At 36.0% G+C, this 20,732-nt stretch overlaps 1 protein-coding gene and 1 non-coding gene across 2 annotated transcripts in view; both read left to right on the top strand.

Annotated features, from left to right (window-relative positions):
- Positions 1 to 20,732, top strand: part of IPO7 (importin 7) — a 57,371-nt gene that overhangs the window by 32,556 nt on the left and 4,083 nt on the right. The window contains exons 8-23 of the mRNA XM_004751948.3: positions 10 to 94; positions 3,033 to 3,167; positions 3,923 to 4,022; positions 4,774 to 4,850; positions 5,015 to 5,131; positions 8,343 to 8,432; positions 8,847 to 9,012; positions 9,183 to 9,343; positions 10,526 to 10,654; positions 13,585 to 13,651; positions 13,735 to 13,860; positions 14,293 to 14,390; positions 16,851 to 16,946; positions 17,605 to 17,825; positions 17,927 to 18,132; positions 19,334 to 19,540. Coding sequence (XP_004752005.1) covers positions 10 to 94; positions 3,033 to 3,167; positions 3,923 to 4,022; positions 4,774 to 4,850; positions 5,015 to 5,131; positions 8,343 to 8,432; positions 8,847 to 9,012; positions 9,183 to 9,343; positions 10,526 to 10,654; positions 13,585 to 13,651; positions 13,735 to 13,860; positions 14,293 to 14,390; positions 16,851 to 16,946; positions 17,605 to 17,825; positions 17,927 to 18,132; positions 19,334 to 19,540 — 2,081 coding nt within the window. The remainder of the gene's footprint in view (positions 1 to 9; positions 95 to 3,032; positions 3,168 to 3,922; positions 4,023 to 4,773; positions 4,851 to 5,014; positions 5,132 to 8,342; positions 8,433 to 8,846; positions 9,013 to 9,182; positions 9,344 to 10,525; positions 10,655 to 13,584; positions 13,652 to 13,734; positions 13,861 to 14,292; positions 14,391 to 16,850; positions 16,947 to 17,604; positions 17,826 to 17,926; positions 18,133 to 19,333; positions 19,541 to 20,732) is intronic.
- On the top strand, positions 8,582 to 8,765 carry LOC123387808. Its single transcript, XR_006602296.1, has one exon. It is a non-coding gene; the product is annotated as a small nucleolar RNA SNORA23 (small nucleolar RNA).

Genomic DNA, 20,732 nt, shown 5'->3' with positions numbered 1-20,732 from the left:
TTCTTTTAGGTATGGAAGCCCTGGCAATGTTTCCAAGGAGTATAATGAATTTGCTGAAGTATTTCTGAAGGCGTTTGCTGTTGGTGTACAGCAAGTAAGTCTAAGAACTTTTCTAAATTGAAATATTATTATTAGGTTAATTTCTGCCCTTTTTCCTGGTTTATTGGTACCCAAAGATTGAATGTAGCAGTCTTTAATATTTTGAACCCTGTATCAGTTCTCATTTTTTGGTCTTAGGTCTTCCTTATTACCTAAATTTTTGAGAGCCTCAGCAAGCTTCCATTTATGTGATTTATACCTATGCTACTTATCATACTAGAAATTAAAATTTAAGAGTATTAATTCATTAAAAAATAATAACAAACCTAATGTATATTAACACAGAATGTGTTGTTTTTGTTTGTTTTTAGAATGTGCTTTTTTTTCTTTTTTTTTTAGATTTTATTTATTTACTTGACAGATAGAGATCACAAGTAGGCAAGAGAGGCAGAGAGAGAGAGGAAGAAGCAGGCTCTCCACTGAGGAGAGAGCCAGATGTGGGGCTCGATCCTAGAACTCTGGGATCATGACCTGAGCCGAAGGCAGAGGCTTTAACCCACTGAGCCACCCAGGTGCCCCCAGAATATGTATTTTTTTTAACTGTTTCCCAAAATGAAAAGTTTTTAACAAAAAGAAATGGTATTGTTAAACAGTTTTACTAAATTTTTAATGTATGGCTTAATAAAAGGCAGTTATATGCTCATCTACCTATGTATTTAGTCTTTTTAAATTTATTTTGATGGACATAACTGCAGACACTGGCCCAGATCAGTTGGAAAAGGAAAGACTTGTAAACTTTTCACAAAATTGTGGAAATTCTTTGATATCACATCAAAATATGATAATGATAGTTTTGTTTTTGTTTTTAAGTAAACTCTGTACCCAATGTGGGACTCTAACTCATGACCCCAAGATCAAGTGACATGCTCTACCAACTGAGCCACTCAATAGTGGTAGTTTCTTAAAAGTTAATTGCGGGGCGCCTGGGTGGCTCAGTGGTTTAAGCCGCTGCCTTCGGCTCAGGTCATGATCTCAGGGTCCTGGGATCGGGTCCCGCATCGGGCTCTCTGCTCACCGGCGAGCCTGCTGCCTCCTCTCTCTCTCTGCCTGCCCCACATCTACTTGTGATTTCTCTCTGTCAAATAAATAAATAAAATCTTTAAAAAAAAAAAAAAGTTAATTGCGGTGTAAAGTTTGTTAACAACAAGCATTTTATATTCTTTTACATTATCACCTGTTAATCTATATTGCACTTTGAATGGATCATTTATCCATACATGATTTTGTAACAGCTGGTCATTTGGAAAACTGAGTTAATGAACATTTTCCAAATGTTAATATACTTCATTATGCAATTTTATTTTATTTTATTTTTTTAAAGATTTTTATTTATTTATTTATTTGACAGACAGAGATCACAAGTAGGCAGAGAGGCAGGCAGAGAGAAAGGAAGGGAAGCAGGCTCCCCGCTGAACAGAGAGCCTGACGCGGGGCTCGACCCTGGGATCATGACCTGAGCCGAAGACAGAGGCCTTAACCCACTTAGTCACCCAGGCTCCCCTTATTTTATTTTTTAAAAGGTTTATTTATTTTAGAGAGAGAGCAAGGATAGCATGCATGAGCAGGGGGTGGAGCAGAGGGAGAGGGAAGAAAAGCAAGCTACCCACTGAGCGCTGAGCTTACTTACCATGGGGCTTGATCTCACAATCCTGAGATCATGACCTGAGTGGAAATCAAGAGTGAGCCACCCAAGGCGCCCTTCATTATGCAGTTTTAAAAAAGAAATTGGGGCGCCTACTGAGCCACCCAAGGCGCCCTTCATTATGCAGTTTTAAAAAAGAAATCGGGGTGCCTGGGTGGCTTAGTGGGCTCAGCAAGGGAGCCTGCTTCCCCTCACTCTCTGCCATCCTCTCTGCCTACTTATGATCTCTCTCTCTCTGTGTGTCAAATAAATAAATAAAATCTTTTAAAAAAATCATATTTGCTAATATTACCACTGATGTTATCAGAAATATCTTTAAATACTGGAAACTAATTAAGCAGATCTAAGTCTTTGCATCTAAGATTTCTGAGAATTCTAATTTTGTTTAAAAGCTCAGATTTTAACATCAGTAACATACTCTCAGTTATTTTCCTTGAGGTGACAGGCTCATTTTATTCATTTTTGAGGAAAAATATGCCATACACACAAGTCTAAATAACCAAAATTTGTCTGTCAGTTTTTCTTTCAAGCATGTGATAGCATTTGATAGGAAAGCTATTTCAGCTTTTCTTCCAACCATTGTACTTTGGTATGTAGAAGAAGTGCTATATGTTGTATACTCCCCGTTTAATATTTATATTTCTCATTCATTAAGAGTATTCTTAAGGAATGAATGTCTTGAATTTAATGTGGCTGTGAAGAATATGATGACTGCTGGTACACTTGGGTGCCACTCCTTGATTCATGTTAGGCACTAGAGGATTTGCCACCATTGCAGCATCGATGCAGATGTTATGTAGTGAGAAGGGCAGATACTGTCTCAGCCTTATTATGAAAATAGTTTTGACCTCACAGACCCTTCAGGAGGTCTGTGGGCCAGATCTTGACAATTTCTATTCTCAAATACATAGAATTAGAACTCCTGCCAGACGGCAGACATTAAATTGGTAAGTGGTTTGCATAAGGTTTTTCTGGGAGGTAAACAACAAATCAGGGCTATCTCAAAGTTATGGCATGTTCAGTGAGTAACCTGTGGTTTTCTTTTTATACTTAATCAGAAACTAGTCCTTTGACATAGTATTAATTCAGTTTGTTATTTGACTACCTTGGGAATAAATACAGTTCTCTGACACAAAAATTTCAAAATTACTTTCTTTTTAAGAGAATATGGTTGTTATTTTAGGATGATAATCTGGGTATTAAGATATGGGTCAGATGCTTTTGCCGACTTATAAAGTGGTTAAAATTTCTATTTTAAGTTTTGGTTTCTGATCAAATATTTTTTTCGAAGGTCTTATTGAAGGTATTATATCAGTACAAGGAGAAACAATATATGGCTCCTCGAGTTTTACAACAGACATTAAATTATATTAATCAAGGAGTTTCTCATGCCCTCACCTGGAAGAATCTGAAGCCTCATATACAAGTAATAATTTTCTTTTTTTTTGTTTGTTTTTTTGTTGTTGTTTTTGTTGTCATTGTTTTGTTTTGTTTTTTGTTTGTTTTTTGGGGTTTTTGTTTAGTAATAATTTTCTATCAGATGTTTTTCTGGAAAATATAATTGAAATAACGTAAAGGTTGAAAAATGCTTATTTTTTACTTGTGTTATTCTAGTTCTGTTAATTGTTTTGAAGGTATAGAAGGAAAATGAGAAAATACCTTAACATAAACTTATAAGAGGTATTTTGTAAATATTCAGATTCCTTTTAATCTAAAGCTATTATCTTAAAATTTGCATTTAAATTCTTAGTGCTGGCTTATGATGATAACATTTTAGTCCTATAATTTGGAATAAACTAAGGACTTTCACCTGATTGGTTTTGAGGGTAATTAGCTTATGTATTATTTCTGTGAGTGATTTATTTGCTTTATTTAGAACTATAGGAGTTGATGGACCAAAATGTCATAATGTATTTTTTCAGAATACTTAATTGCTACCTATATGCACAAATGTCTTACTTTATAATTATTTGTTACACAAACTACTATGTACCTTAATAGTTGATCTGAGAATCATTACTAAAGTTTAGTATTAAGTTTTAAAATATATATTATTGGGGAAAAATTTTTTTAAATATATAGATACATTATTGGATTGCTTTTGTTTCAACACTTATCCAAAATTGAAGGTTTAAATTTAAAGACCGACCTAAGGTTACTTTCTTAACTTTTAAATTTCAGGGCATTATCCAAGATGTTATTTTTCCATTGATGTGCTATACAGATGCTGATGAAGAACTTTGGCAAGAAGACCCTTATGAATATATACGCATGAAGTTTGGTAAATTTTCACCTTCTTAGAAACAAAATATGCCAGTAGCTAAGTTTGTATATAGTATTCATAGTGGTATCTTAAGGCCTCTCCTTTGGTACTGAAAGATCTTTGTTGTTTTAATGTAATTTATCCATTTTTTAGACTTTTGGGGGTGTCTTCACTAGGTATGGCATTTAATAATGACAGTCTTCATTTTTAGCAGACACTGATAGTAGTGTTAATAATTTACAATTATTGGATGTGCTTTTGGCACATGCTAAAACGTAGAAATTCAAGATTACACCTTAACACCAAGTGTCAAAACTATACTTTTGGATCCCATGTCGGTCATCATATGTATGGGAATCGAGAAGACTTATATTGGAAGCTGGAATCACGTGGAATCTCTGCATGGAACTAAAGGATTATAATTTGACTAATGTTGTATATTAGTCCTTCGTACCAAAATCTTTTGTATTTGTAGTAAATTGTACTATTGTGACCATATTGTGAAAATTCTCATGGTAGTTGTGTTTTTAATGAAAGATAATGATCCTTAAGAGAAATTAATGGATTAAAATTTAATTTGTGCTGAAGAGACATGAAATTAGACTATTGCAAAATTATATAGGAATCTGGTTTCCTCTTAATACCTAGCATGAACATTCAGCATAATTTTAAGGTCGTACTTTTACAGAGCATCATTTATAAATTACTTGAAAATGTTGAAGAAATTGAAATTACTGGTTTTCGTATTAATTTTAAATTTATTCTCCAGATGTGTTTGAAGATTTCATTTCTCCTACCACTGCTGCCCAGACACTCTTGTTTACAGCTTGTAGCAAGAGGAAAGAGGTGAGTTGTTTAATATAGAGAAGTTTTGCTTTAATATTTAAAATCTGTTCAGATATACACTAAGCTTTTAACGTTAGCCATGTAAGTCATTTTGTCTTTTTTTTAGCGTTGTTAAGGATTGTTAGGAAATTGAATAAAGCATTAACTTTTCTTTTTTAATCTAGGTACTGCAAAAGACAATGGGATTTTGCTACCAGATTCTTACAGAACCAAATGCTGATCCGCGAAAAAAAGATGGAGCCCTGCATATGATTGGCTCTTTAGCTGAAATACTTCTGAAGGTATTTCTTCTTTTGTGTGCAGGTAGTTTAATAACAGTTTTATTGAGATACAGTTCACATACCATACTCTTTGCCCATTAAAGTGAGTAATTCAGTGGTTTTTATTATAGTCACAGAGTTGTACAACCATCAACCCCGAAAGAAACTATTAGCATTTAATTTCCATTTTCTTCCAAACTTCTCACTCCTGGCTACCCCCCAATCTACTTCTCATCTCTATGGATTTGTCCATTTTGGACATTTCACGTAAAGGGAATGCTATGTAACATGTGCTCCATAAGAAATGGCTTTTTTCACTTGGCACAATATTTTCAAAGTTCATCCGTGTTGAGGCATATGTCAGTACTTCATTCCTTTTTGTTGCCAAGTAATAGCCCATTGTATCATATACCACATTTTATTTATGCATTCATCAGTTGGTGTACATTTGCACTATTTCCATTTTTTGGCTGTTTTGAATACTAAAGCTGGTCATTTATGCACACATCTTTGTGTGGACATAATATTTTCACTTCCCTTGGGTCACATACCTAGGAGTCAAATGGCTGTCATATTTTGAGAAACTGACAGACTGTTTTCCAAAGTGGCTGTATCATTTTATATTTTTTACCAGCAGTGTATGAGGGTTCCAATTGTCTTCACCAACAATTAATACCTTTTTATTGTAGCCGTCCTAGTTGGTGTCAAACAATACCTCATTGTGGTTTTGATTTACATTTCACCGATGAATAATAATACGGTGAATCTTTTTATGTGCATATTGGCTATTGTATATCTTCTTTGGAGAAATGTATATTCAAATCCTTGGTCTATTTTTTAACTGGGTATTTGTCCTTTCATTGTTTAATTGTTAAGAGTTCTTTGTTTATTCTAAATATTAGGGGCGCCTGGGTGGCTCAGTGGGCTAAAGCCTCTGCCTTCGGCTCGGGTCATGATCCCAGCATCCTGGGATCGAGCCCCACATCGGGTTCTCTGCTCAGCAGGGAGCCTGCTTCCTCCTCTCTCTCTGCCTGCCTCTCTGCTTACTTGTGGTCTCTGTCAAGTAAATAAATAAAATCTTTAGAAAAAATAAATGAATAAATAAATAAATAAATATTAGACCTTTTTCATATATATCATTTGCAAGTAATTTGTGGGTTATCATTTCACTTTCTTGATGTTTTTTGAAGTACAAGTTTTGATAAGATTCTGAAATTACGTCCAGTATATGTTTTCTTTTGCTGCTTGTGCTTAAGGTACTCCTTTTGGATGAGTTGTTTTATATTTATGTTGTAAGATAATTATGAAATAGTGTTTTTGCCTTCAAAAAATTTATCTCTGAAGAAATTTATAAACATGAATGAATCCATTCATAGTCTAGGAACGTCATGCTTTTGTGACATAAATTTCTATAAAGATTGACCCTGGATTAGATTTATATTTAGGAATCTCAACCTAATTGTACACATTGTGTCTGACTTCATAAATGCGATCTGAAAGTTATTTTGCTTAAAAGTTAATAAGTGGTAACCAAAGTGTAAGTGGATATTTAGTCACAGAATCATTTAACTCCCAGGAACCTTGTTCCATATCACCGTGAGTTTGTAGGTATATTTTGTTTATATTTTAGTTTTTTTATACCTGTCCACCCATCCTTCTGTTAGCTTATAAGTTAAAAGACAGTGTTTATTTGTTACATGGCAGGCTGGGACTCTTTAGTGAGTTCTCTTGGCAAGTTCAGATTTTTCTGTTTTAACTTTCTATTTTTAAGTAATTTTAGACTTACAGAAAAATGGCAAAAATAGTTTCTCATTACTCTTCATCCACCTTCCCTTAATGTTAGCATCTAAGATAGCCATGTTGCAATTCTCAAAATCAGGAAATTAATGTTGATAGCCTACTAGTCACTAATCTTACAGACCCCTTTCACATTGTGCAAGATTTCCCACTATGTCCTTCTTTATGGGCCATGATTCAGTCCAGGATCCCACATTGTATTTAGTTCCTATGTCTCAGTCTTCAGTTTTTCAAGCATATATTTTTAGATTTGATATAATATGCAATTCCAGGATTTCTTCTTCTTTTTTTTTTTTTTTTTTTTTAAAGATTTTATTTATTTATTTATTTGACACAAAGAGAGAGATCACAAGTAGGCAGAGAGCCAGGCAGAGAGAGAGGAGGGGAACCAGGCTCCCCGCTGAGCAGAGAACCTGATGCGGGGGTTCGATCCCAGGATCCTGAGATCCTGACCTGAGCTGAAGGCAGAGGCTTCACCCACTGAGCCACCCAGGTGCCCCCATGATTTCTTCTTAAAAGCTTGTTACCACTTAGAAAAGACTCTAAAGATTCATGAGAATATCGTTTTTCTTTCCTTAACCATGCATTTTTAAAAACTTTAAATTTTATTTATTTGTTTATTTAATTTTTTTTAAGATTTTATTTATTTATTTGACAGACAAGATCAAAAGTAGGCAGAGAGGCAAGCAGAGAGAGAGGAAGGGAAGCAGGCTCCCTGCTGAGCAGAGAACCTGATTCGGGGCTCAATCCCAGGACCCTAGGATCATGACCTGAGCCAAAGGCAGGGGCTTCAACCCACTGAGCCATCCAAGCGCCCCAGAAAATTTTTTTTATTTTTTAAAGATTTTATTTATTTATTTGAGAGAGAGTGAGAGTGCATAAGCACAGGTGGGAAGGGGGAATAAGAGAGGGAGAAGCAAACTCCCCCCTCTCCCAGCAGGATACCCAACATGGGGCATGATCTCCAGACCCTGAGATCATGACCTGAGCTGAAGGCAGATGCTTAACCAAGTGAGCCACTGAGGTACCCTGAGAATATCTTTTTAGATAACCAGATAATTACTTTGTAAGCAGGGTCTTTTCTCAGACTGTGTTGTATTCATTTAGAACTTTTTCAGTGAGGCTTTTTTCATTATAATAGTTTTATAAGGTAAGGAATAAAATTAACCACACTCCCATTACTCAAACATGATTGCTGTTAAGATTTAGTAGAAAAACTTCCTAAGCAAATGAGGTAAAAGATTAAAGAAAAGGTATTCAGTGTTTTTTGATGGTGAAGTTTGAGAATGAGAAAATTAGATATGGATCCTGAGGTACAAAGAATCAGAATAAAAGTGTTTTTACATAGTTATTTTTAACATTTGTGTATTTATTTGGCATTTGAGTTGATTATATTTGGAATTCTTTGAAAAATAATTGTTGTTTATATTTACAGAAAAAGATCTACAAAGATCAGATGGAATACATGTTGCAGAATCATGTATTCCCTCTCTTCAGCAGTGAACTAGGCTATATGAGAGCAAGGGTATGTTTTCATCCTTATTCACTTACATATTTATGTTTTGTAATGAATGACTGCTTATGTGGACTTTTATGTGGAGCCTCTTTAATGCTCACCTTAATAAAAGCCTTATTTCCTTTTAGACCTCTGTTTCATGTAAATATTAAATGGCTGCTGTAATGTGTGCATAGTTTTCATCTGTGTCTGATAGCAGTGTCTGTCTGTGTTTTGCATTCAGACCTTGCTATCCACACAAATGTCATGCAGCCAAAGAATAATTTGGGATCATAGTACTGGTCTAGTGTTGTGTCTCTGGGCATATCTACCACTGGCCAGCCTCCAGATTCCCACACAGAACTTTTGGAATAGACATACTGTAGCTTGGGGCAGTTTAAGGATAGGATATCTATAGTAACTCACTGCATTTTTTAATAAAAGGCTTGCTGGGTCCTTCACTATTTTTGTGAAGTAAAGTTCAAAAGTGACCAGAACCTGCAAACGGCCTTAGAGCTGACAAGAAGATGTCTGATTGATGATAGGGAAATGCCCGTGAAAGTGGAAGCTGCCATTGCACTTCAGGTGTTGATCAGCAATCAAGAAAAAGGTAAAGGATTTATATCTCAAAAATAGTGCAGTGTTTTTACAAATAATTTTAAAAGGCATAATCCTAGAAACTTGACACATTTTCTTCCCCTGTATGGGAAAGTATCTGTTATTTGATATATGTTATATCAGGTTTTAGGAGGTTTGGGCCAAATTTTTTTTCTCTTACAGCTAAAGAGTATATTACACCATTCATCAGACCTGTAATGCAAGCTCTTCTTCATATAATAAGAGAAACAGAAAATGATGATCTTACCAATGTAATTCAGAAAATGATCTGCGAGTATAGTGAAGAAGTTACTCCTATTGCAGTAGAAATGACACAGCATTTGGTATGTTATTTGAACCAATCATTTATTCAGTACTTAATCTTTTATTAAGTATGTTCATAGAGCTTACTGTATATCAGGTAGTTTTAAGCCTTACATCTGTATTTAATTCATACATTTAGCTCATTTAATTCTATATAAAAAATATATTTTTATATATTTATATATAAAATATATTTGTATGTTTTTAATATATTCATATACTGAGAGAAAATGTGAGCTCTAAAAAGAGCCATTCAGGTACCCCAGGTAGTTTTCTTTTCTTTGTTTTTTAAGATTTTATTTATTTGACAGAGAGAGAGCATAAGTAGGGGGAGTGGGAGAGGGAGAAGCAGTCCTCCTGCCAAGCAGGGAGCCCAATCTGGGCCTCAGTCCAAGGACCCTGGGATCATGACCCCACCCGAAGACAGATGCTTAACAACTGAGCCACCCAGGCGCCCCTGTTGTTGTTGTTGTTTAATGAAATTTATAAACAGTAGCTACTCAATAGTTGGCCTTTGTTTACTGTACATAGCCCCAAACTTCTGAGAATTAACAATGTAAATTGTTTAAGGGTAATAGAAAGCATGAACATGCCCTAACAACTACCATTCATAATCCCAGTACAGTGATTTGATGCAGTTTATATTTTTGCTGAGTATTGAGGTTTCAGGAATCTAGGTCTTGGTATCTGCTGTGGATTTAAGCAAAAGCAGAATTTTGTGAAAACCTGATTTTGAAATGGGGAAGGATATTTGAATAACTGTAGCAACATTCATTAAATATGTATATTGCATTTATAATAAGCTGGTTATTAATTAGGACTCCATCCTTTACTCCTCAGAATTTTGACAAAAAGCCTTGATTAATGTACCTATATTTGGGCATTGTCAAATGTTAGCCAATAATATTAATAAGAATATTGATAATATTAGGCAGTTTCTATGCCTTACCTCATTTAAGCCTCAAAGTATCTCTATGATAAAGTTCTCAAGTGAAATGTCAGGAGACAGGTCAAGTAACTTAAGGTCAGCTAGTAAGTGGTAGTACCTTCTGATTGTAGAGCCCAGACTCTTAATATTAATCAGTGGTAACATCGATTGGTTTTGCTGTCTCTGTGAGAACATTTTAAAAATTAAGTTTTAGACCAAAATGTGTTTATACTGCTATAACGGCAAGTCTAAATTTATATTCTCTTAATTCTAGGCAATGACATTTAATCAGGTAATCCAGACTGGGCCAGATGAAGAAGGAAGTGATGACAAAGCAGTTACTGCTATGGGAATTCTGAATACCATCGACACACTTCTTAGTGTAGTTGAAGATCATAAAGAGGTAAAATGATTCAGTGTTATAAGGTTTTTGCTCCAGGTAATGATCCAAGTTTTAGGGAATTTAAAGCCATTTTTCAGCAATAGTTCTAATGCATTTTTGGAAGACTCTGGCTTATGTAAATTCTCTGACTGTTCCATCTTTTAACTAGTTCCCTTTTTTAAGGAAAAGGTTGGTATCTTACAAATATTTTAGGTTCTTTAGTATTAGAAGGAATAGGAAGGAGGTATTTGTATTACCGTATCTTTACTTCAAGGCTTTGGATTTTGGCAGCCTCTTAGGTTAACTCTCAGATCCAGATCCAGTAGTGTGGTAATTCCTAGGAAAACCTTCCTAGTTCCTAGTTTTCCCATTTTATTTTATTTTTTTAGGATTTTTACTTATTTGTTTGACAGAGAGAGATCACAAGTAGGCAGAGAGGAAGGCAGGGCAGGGGATTGGGAAGCAGGCTCCCTGCTGAGCACAGGGCCCCATCCCAGAGCCCTGGGATCATGACCTGAGTAGAGGTAGGCAGAGGCCTAACCCACTGAGCCACCCAGGGACCCTGTTTTTTTCTTTAGAAAGGGATGGTCAAAGGAAGAGAATCTTATGCAGACTCCATGTCCAGCACAGAGCCCATTGCAGGGCTCAATCTCAAAACCCTGAGATTTTTTTTTTTTTTTTTTTTTTTTAAGATTCTATTTATTTATTTGAGAGAAATTACAAGTGGAGGGAAGAGGTAGAGGGAGAAGCATACGGGCCTTGGTCTCAGGAGTCCAGAATTATGACCTGAGCCTGAGGCAATTTTTTTTTTTTTAAGATTTTATTTATTTATTTGACAGAGAGAAATTACAAGTACACTGAGAGGCAGGCAGAGAGAGAGAGAAGGAAGCAGGCTCCCTGCTGAGCAGAGAGCCCGATGCGGGACTCGATCCCAGGACCCTGAGATCATGACCCGAGCCGAAGGCAGCGGCTTAACCCACTGAGCCACCTAGGCGCCCCACTAAGGCAAATATTTAACTGATTGAGCCACCCAGGCGTCTTTCTAGTTTTTATTTTTATTTTATTTATTTATTTTTTTAATTTTTTAAATAGGTTTTATTTATTTATTTGACAGAGATCATAAATAGGCAGAGAGACAGGCAGAAAGAGGAGGAAACAGGCTCGCTGCTGAGCAGAGAGCCCGATGCGGGGTTCGACATGACCTGAGTCAAAGGCAGAGGATTAACCACCAAGCCATCCAGGCGCTCCTAGTTTTTATTTTTTAATTAAAATAAAATTTTTTTAATGATGGTAAACTACACATAACATAAAATTTACCATCTTAACCATTTTCAAAGTACAGTTGAGTGGCATTAAGTATACATTGTTGTGCTACCATTACTATCATCTTTATAGTTTTCTCTTATAGTTGTCTATTTTTTTTTAATATTTTATTTATTTGACAGACAGAGATCCTAAGTAGGCAGAGAGGCAGGCAGAGAGAGAGGAGGAAGGAGGCTCCCCTTGATGCAGACAGCCGGGTGTGGGGCTCGATCCCAAGACCCTAAGATCATGACCTGAGCTGAAGGCAGAGGCCTTAACCCACTAAGCCACCCAGGTGCCCCATCTTACAGTTGTCTTTAAAGAGAATTGTAATCATGAATTTTTAAAAATGGAGTAATTTAAGACGTTCAAAAAGGATAAAGAACAGAAAACTATAACCAGTACCCTTTAGCTACCACCTAAATTTATTAGATTTTAACATTTTATAGTATATCCTTTAGACTTTATTTCCATTAAGAACAACAATTTCAGATAGATGTAATTGAAGCCTTTGGAGGACCTCTTTCTTTTTTTTTTTTTTTTTTTTTTTAAAGATTTTATTTATTTATTTGACACAGAGAGATCACAAGTAGGCAGAGAGGCAGGCAGGCAGAGAGAGAGAGAGAGGGTGGAGGAAGCAGGCTCACCGCCGAGCAGAGAGCCCGATGTGGGACTCGATCCCAGGACTCTGAGATCATGACCCGAGCTGAAGGCAGCGGCTTAACCCACTGAGCCACCCAGGCGCCCCTGGAGGACCTCTTTCTAATCTCATTTCCCTGCTTCTTTCCCTTAGAAGTAACCAGTGTCCTGAATTTGGTGTTTATAATTCCAGTGCAGATATTTATATCCATAAATCATAATTTCATGTTATCTTCAAATTGCCTTTTGCAACCAGAGATTTTTGGTAAACTATTTATATTCTGCATTATAATTGGAGATAGGAAGAAGCCATGAGGAATTCTGTAGCTGTGTCTGGTTAACAAAACAAATGTTACTATATTTGAAGAGTTGAAAATGTTTTAAGTATATGTAATTGAAATGAATGTCTTGGTTCTGTATCCAGTTAGTAAATTTTATTTTGTCTCCCCTCTTCACTTTTTAAACATTCTCATGGCTTCCAGAGATTTGGGATCTGATTGAGGATTATACTGACAGTTAACGAGGAATTTGTGTTTTTGGTCTTGGGGTGTGGTTCACTGTAGCTAACAATTGTGTGAATAGAGGTGACTTAAGAATTAGTGAAAGTGGTAAAAATAATGCCTTTTTTCAAATAATTTTTCTGTAAGCTATTGAGAGTGACTCTTCAGTTACATCAGGGCTGAGTTGATCTATATTTAAACACAAAAAGGTCTGTAATCTATCTGCAAAATGATTTGGCTCCTGTATTTTCATAATTACTTACATTTTCCCAAGGTACTGTTTTTTCCTTTACTTCTTAGGTAAACTGTGCAAGTGATTTTTTTGTGTGTGTTTCATTATAATGGTATTTTACTAAATTTCAATTCCACATTGACCCACAATTTTATAATGAGTCACTTCAAACAAAGATTTAAAATGTATTTTAATAAGCAGTGAATTGCATTATACATTACTTATTAATTAATAAACTGCTGTGCTACAGTTACATATACTTTTTTCTTCTCTTTTAGATAACCCAGCAGCTTGAGGGAATCTGCTTACAGGTCATTGGAACTGTTTTACAGCAGCATGTCTTAGGTATATACCTTTACTTATGCTTAGAATTTCCTGCTTTTTCATATCAGCATGCACTGTCCGAATGACTCCATATTCTCTTTCAGAATTCTATGAAGAGATCTTCTCTTTAGCACATAGTTTGACGTGTCAACAAGTGTCTCCACAAATGTGGCAATTGCTACCTCTAGTATTTGAGGTTTTTCAGCAAGATGGCTTTGATTACTTTACAGGTAAGACAAGTAAACATAGAAATACTGATGATTTCCCCATTTTGATTTATTTTTAGTATATCACTTGAACATATGCTTTTGAATATTCTAAGGCTTCTTTATTTACAAGTCTTCATTTGTAGTTAATGCTCAAAGATGATAACATTGATTTCCATTATATATTTTGATTTAGTTATCCTTTGTTTCCTTTAACACATTTTCTCAGCATCCTGCTCCTGTCAGTCTTTTTGTACAATATATAATAATACTCCTTGCATTACACACACACACTCTCTCTCTCTCTCTCTCTGTTACAGACCAGTCGCATATTTGCTTTCTTTTTCTATGGCTATTTTTCAGAAACAGCATTTGTATTAGTAAAGATATTTGACTTATATTACTTTTTATGTTTTTAACTCATTTTTAATATTTTTATGCTTTTTGTTAATACAGATATGATGCCTCTGCTCCATAATTACGTAACAGTTGATACAGACACACTTCTCTCCGATACCAAGTATCTTGAAATGATATATAGTATGTGTAAGAAGGTAGGTCATTTTTTAGTTAATATAAGGAGATATGTCATGAGGCTGGTGCTGTGATAAGTATGAAATTGTGAAAAGTCACATGACACATTATAGTGAACACTATATGGGTCTGACAGAATAAGGGCTTTAAAAGTTATAAACTAGAAGACTGATTTCTACATGCCACAATAATGGCTTTGAGGAGTATTTGTCTTCTGTCTGCCCTGATTTTTTTTTTTTTTTTTTTTTTTTAAAGACTTTATTTGCTTCAGAGAGGGCGGGCTTGAGAGGGGCAGAGGGAGCAGCATACTCCCCGCAGAGCAGGGAGCCTGACATAGGACTCAGTCTCAGGACCCTGGGATCGTGGCCTGAGCTACAGGCAGACACTTAACCCACTGAACCACCCAGGTTCCCCTGTCTGGCCTGACATTTTATTGGAGTTATAAATGTTTTTATGTTTAGAGTGCCTGGAGCTTACCTTGGCCTAGTTCTTTGCTAGCCTTTGAATCAGAAGAAGGAAAGAACAAGAATTTATTTGAGAGATATTTGAAAGGATCAGAAATAAAGAGGTTTCGTTTTAAGATTTTATTTATTTATATGACAGAGAGAAACAATGAGAGAGGGAATACAAGCAGGAGAAGCAGGATAGGGAGAAGCAGGCTTCCTGCCAAGCAGGGAGCCCAATATGGGGCTTCATCCCAGGACCCTGGGATCATGACCTGAACCAAAGACAGACACTTGAAGACTGAGTCATCCAGGCCCCCCCCAAAGATGTTTTATAAAGAAAATTCTTGGAAGATACAGGTTTATGAAGGCTTTACAGTGATTATTTAGTAAATAGCAAAATTGTAAAAACCAAGGGTTTACTTCAAGTCAGAAGTAATGGGGCACATTGGGTTAAAGCCTCTGTCTTCGGCTCAGGTCAAAAAAGTCAAAAATACTGTGCCGTTTCTTGGAAAACTATAAGTAAATGTATTATGCCGAGTGTTTTGTGTGTTGTTTTGTTTTATTTTGTTTATTAATAATTTTCTTACACAAGAGATAGGGGATATAGTTTTTGAATTGGGGTCCTTCAGTATCAAAGTCAGTATAATTGGGTTTGCATTTCTAACAGTGCTAAGAGACAGCTAGCTGTTTAACAACAGGCATTTTAGGGGTGCTTGGGTGGCTCAGTCAGTTAAGTGTCTGCCTTCAGTTCAGGTCATGATCCTGGGGTCCTGGGATTGAGGCCCAAGTCGTCAGGCTCCCTGCTCAGTAAGGAGCCTGCTTTTCCCTCTGCTCCCCACTTGTGCTCTCTCTCTTGTGCGCTCACTTGCTCTCTATCTCAAATAAATAAATAAAATCGTAAAAACAAAGCAAAAACACCAGGCATTTTAAAAATGATTTTGGGGGTGCCTGGGTGGCTCAATTATTAAGTGTCTGCTTTAGGCTCGGATCATGGGATTGAGCCCCGCATCAGGCTCCCTGCTCAGCAGGAGGCCTGCTTCTCCCTCTCCCACTCCCCCTGTTTGTGGTCCCTCTCTCACTGTCTCTGTCAAATAAATAAATAAAATCTTTAAAAAAAAAAAAAAAGAAATTATTTGCTCCATGGAATTTTTAGAGGGGTTTGTCTTCATTGATATCTTTTCTTTCTGAACACCTAGTCACAAAATAATCATCTGGTGTACTATTCATTATTTATTGTCAATTATACAGTTAATGTTAATACTCTGGTAATAGTGATATCTGTCTGTACCAAATCCTTTCTTTTCCAGAAGTTACTCATAACACTTGAGAGTTCTCTAAGTAGCAAGCCAAGTCCATGTTTTTTATTTCTTGCTTGGGGATAGCATTTGCCATCAACAAGCTGCTGCTGCTTCCTCCTCTCCCAGTCCAGTGACACTGTTTTTTATTTTATGAGACTTGTGTAAGGAAATGTCTTTCTGGGGCGCCTGGGTGGCTCAGTGGGTTAAAGCCAGGATCTTGGGATCGAGCCCCACGTCGGGCTCTCTGCTCAGCAGGGAGCCTGCTTCCTCCTCTCTCTTTGCCTGCCTCTCTGCCTACTTGTGATCTCTGTCTGTCAAATAAATAAAATCTTTAAAAAAAAAAATGTCTTTCCTAGCAATGTCAGCTTATTATTATTACTTATTTTTTTGTACTTCTTTACATAGGAGCCTAATATCCCTGAGAAAGGTAGGGTGCTTTAGCTATGATGGTTGTATGAGAAGATAGTGTTTTTCAACATGCTGTAGTTCAGAATGGCACTACAAGGGAGGTGATTTGATTATGTAGACTAAGGTGTGGGATTGCTGAGATACAGCCAACCAGTAACTCCAAATCCTCACAGTTGCTTTAGATTCGTGTCTGTACAATGAATATGTAATGATTTATATTAATTAGAGTATCTTAAAAACTCCAGGGACTATAGACGGAGGACAGGTATTCTCTGATTTAAAGGTTTCATGATGCCTTATTGCAGTTTTTTGTTTTTGTGTTGATCAGGTTCTTACAGGAGTTGCAGGAGAAGATGCAGAGTGTCATGCAGCAAAATTGTTAGAGGTCATTATTCTACAATGCAAAGGGCGTGGCATTGACCAGGTCAGTGAGGCTAAGTATTTATGATTCCCATTTGAGGTTTCATAGAATCTTTGTCTCCACTTTTCTTTCTTTTGGGACAGTTGTGTATTTTCTTTATTATTGTTTATTACGACACTAGATAACACTTTTTAATCATTGGTCTACAATTTAACCAATATATAATGATCATGTGTTTAAATATGTATGGAAATATGACTGACAAGTTTTATGGCTGTTTGTTATCATGCATGCTAAGATTTATAGTTGGCTGTGAGCTTATTGTTTGCCACATTATCACTTTACAGTAAGATAGATTTAGTTGTTAAATTTCCATGGTCAGTTTCCAGCTTTACTGATATATTTGAAGTACAACATCATATAAGCTGAAGGTGTATGATATGAATTGATACAGGTATATATAGTGTGAAGTGATTATTACAGTAAGATTAGTCAGTAAGAATACTGTGGATCCAGCTGGCTATCGTGATGAGGCTCTGATAGCCTGGTGAAAACTTGTTTTCTCTAAAGTTAGATTTCTCAGTAAATGCCTCAATAGTAAAAACTATTAGGTTATCTAATGAAGACAAAAAGAGGTTAGTTGAGGCAACAGTTAATATGGTAGGATGGTTAGACTGCTGTCACTTAAGGTTTTGGAATATTTTCCTGTCTTTCTTTATAGTGCATTCCCTTATTTGTGGAAGCAGCTTTAGAGAGACTGACAAGAGAGGTGAAGACAAGTGAACTTCGGACAATGTGCCTGCAAGTTGCCATTGCAGCTTTGTATTATAATCCACACCTGCTTCTCAACACCTTAGAAAATCTTCGCTTCCCTAATAATGTTGAACCAGTTACAAATCATTTTATTACGCAGTGGCTTAATGATGTAGATTGTTTCTTAGGGTAAGTGACATATGTTGGATCTTTGTTTATTTAACTTTGTGAGAAACTCTGCTTATTAAAAAAAAAGAAGAAGAAAATCTTTATTTTATTTTATTTTTTAGGCTTCATGACAGAAAGATGTGTGTTCTGGGTCTCTGTGCTCTTATTGATATGGAACAAATACCACAAGTTTTAAATCAGGTTTCTGGACAGATTTTGCCAGCTTTTATCCTTTTATTTAATGGATTAAAAAGAGCATATGCCTGCCATGCAGAACATGAGAATGACAGTGATGATGATGATGAAGCTGAAGATGATGATGAAACTGGTAAGGGATTTGTGGTGGAAGAAGCCAAACTTACCTAGTTAGAAATCAGTGGCCTTTTTTTTTTTTTAACCTTCTAAAGAAATGTAGAATCATATGCAAATGCTTTCATGTTTGTTCATTCATAGAGAGACTACCTTATCTTCCTGCTAGAGGATAAGGTCTGTGAAGGCAGAACTTGGACTAGGTCTCATGACATGTAAAGCATTTCTAGCCATTTATGGTTTTTGCTGTTGACAAACATCTATCATTTATTAGTGCTAAAACCTGAGTATACCTGTACCATAAAATTAATTTGATTAGACGTTAGCTAATACATTCCTTCTTCTAGACACCAGTCTACAAGAGTATAAATTGATAGAATGTTGGTTAAGAGAAATTATTATAATGGTTTCAGAATAAGATAGGTATTGCCATTTTTGTCTTTTATCATTCACCAACTTGGCCTTTTAAATAAAAACTCACAAAAAATGTTCTGTGGATACAAGATAAACTGTATTATTTTAGGGGCGCCTGGGTGGCTTAGTGGTTTAAGCCACTGCCTTCAGCTCAGGTCATGATCTCAGGGTCCTGGGATTGAGCCTGGCGTCAGGCTCTCTGCTCAGCAGGGAGCCTGCTTACCCCTGTCTCTCTGCCTGCCTGTCTGCCTACTTGTGATCTCTCTCTGTGTCAAAAGAATAAATAAAATCTTTTAAAAAAAAAAAAAAAACTATATTATTTTACTCTTGGTGTTTGGTTCGGTATATACCATAAAGCCCAGAGCGCAAGTGCTGAATCTCATATTATGTAATCCTTTTTCAAACCTCTGGTATTAGGAATTGTGGTTGGGTTTCTTGGATTTCTGTGATATTTTTTTATTCTACTTATTCCCAAATATTGTATTTACTTAACTGTTTATTTGAAAGAGAGCATAAGAGCAGGAGTAGGAGGGGTAAAAGGTAGGGCAGAAAGAATCTCAAACAGATTTTACTCTCAGGGAACCCCAGCTTGGATCTTGATCTCATGACCTGAGCCGAAACCAAGAGTCAGATGGTTAACTAATTGCACCAACTAGGTGCTCCGCAGAATATTGTATTTAAACACCAGTTTCTGGAACTTGAATTTATTTAGTTGTGATTTGTAATTTACTAAATGTGATCACTGTCAGTTTGTTGAGTAAGAGAATACTTCATTGTTAACAAATGTACCTATTTATGACTTAAAGAGGAACTGGGGAGTGACGAAGATGATATTGATGAAGATGGGCAAGAATATTTGGAGATTTTGGCTAAGCAAGCAGGTGAGGATGGAGATGATGAAGATTGGGAAGAGGATGATGCTGAGGAGACTGCTCTGGAGGGCTATTCCACAATCATCGATGATGAAGATAACCCTGTTGATGAGTATCAGATATTTAAAGCTATATTTCAAAGTAAGTCGACTTATGTAAGATTTGTAATTCCGATAGCTCTGTATGATCCATTTCTCTGTACTTGTCTGTTCTTATTTGTGTCTGTCACTTAAAGAAGGGATTTTAGGTATATCAAACCCAAACTTGACTTGATTGATTGAGGGGATTGGTAGCTGAAGTATCCAAAGTTACTATTGTTGCCATAGAGTTGTAGAGCATTTCCTCATTTTATTACTTTACTTCTATTTAAGTTATCATATTGAAACATGCACATTATAGGAAAGTAGTATATTTCAAAATTTATACAATGACAATTCCTCTTTCCCACTTCTGATTGCTCTTTCAGCTTTCTCCAGAAGTATGCACTCTTGTATCTGTTTGTTGTGTGTTTATGTATGTGTATCTTTGTTTTCCCCTCCAGCTAAAACCATAGTTAACTTTCTGAGAAGTTGACCATTTTTAATATTAATGGTCTTAGAATCCCTTTTTTTCCTGTAATACATTGTATGTGCCTTTGCCATCCTTTACTTGGACTTCAACAAAATATAACATCTCTGTTCTGCCCAACTTAAGAAATTAAAATTGGCATTATATTTGAAACACCCTTTCTCCACAGAGTTATAACTCTTCTATCATTCCTATGTATTATGAGAACTTTGATGTGGAATAAATTCTCTGATAACCAAGGCATTAGTCTTCCAAACCCATGACAAACCAATTATGATGCAAGGTACAGAAACACAAAGGAATGGTTTCTGAGCTACATGGCAGGCATCAAGAATTGATTGGGTGCCATGAATTACTGACTTGTTTTTGTCTGTGACTGTATATAAGTCTATAAAATACAAAGTTAATCCCAAAGGATGGCTTATAGTAGAGGGCCTGCGAATAGTAAGTGCAGTGAAGTAGAAATAGAAAAGCATGTGATTAGATGTCCTTTAATCCCCTTAATTTCCCACCCGCCCCCCAAAAAACCCTGCCATCTGGTACATGGGGAAATCAGTTTTCAGTCATGGAATTACTGTGTTAAAAACTTCTTTTGTGGAAAGTCTTTCTAGAGAACTTTTTTCTCTGACTCCGCAGACACCTACCCCTTTATATAGCTGCTTAATTGAAATAGAGAAATACATGGTCAGACTTGATACACTTATATGTCAATTTATTAGTGCATAATTTTTATGAAACACTGAGATTTTAATACCTGGTCATGTCA

Source organism: Mustela putorius, unplaced genomic scaffold, assembly GCF_011764305.1.
Source record: "Mustela putorius furo isolate JIRA1106 unplaced genomic scaffold, ASM1176430v1.1 tig00003859_pilon_pilon_pilon, whole genome shotgun sequence".
Taxonomy (NCBI): domain Eukaryota; kingdom Metazoa; phylum Chordata; class Mammalia; order Carnivora; family Mustelidae; genus Mustela; species Mustela putorius.
The sequence above is the reverse complement of the archived record's forward strand: the minus strand, read 5'-3'. Positions and strand labels throughout refer to the sequence as shown.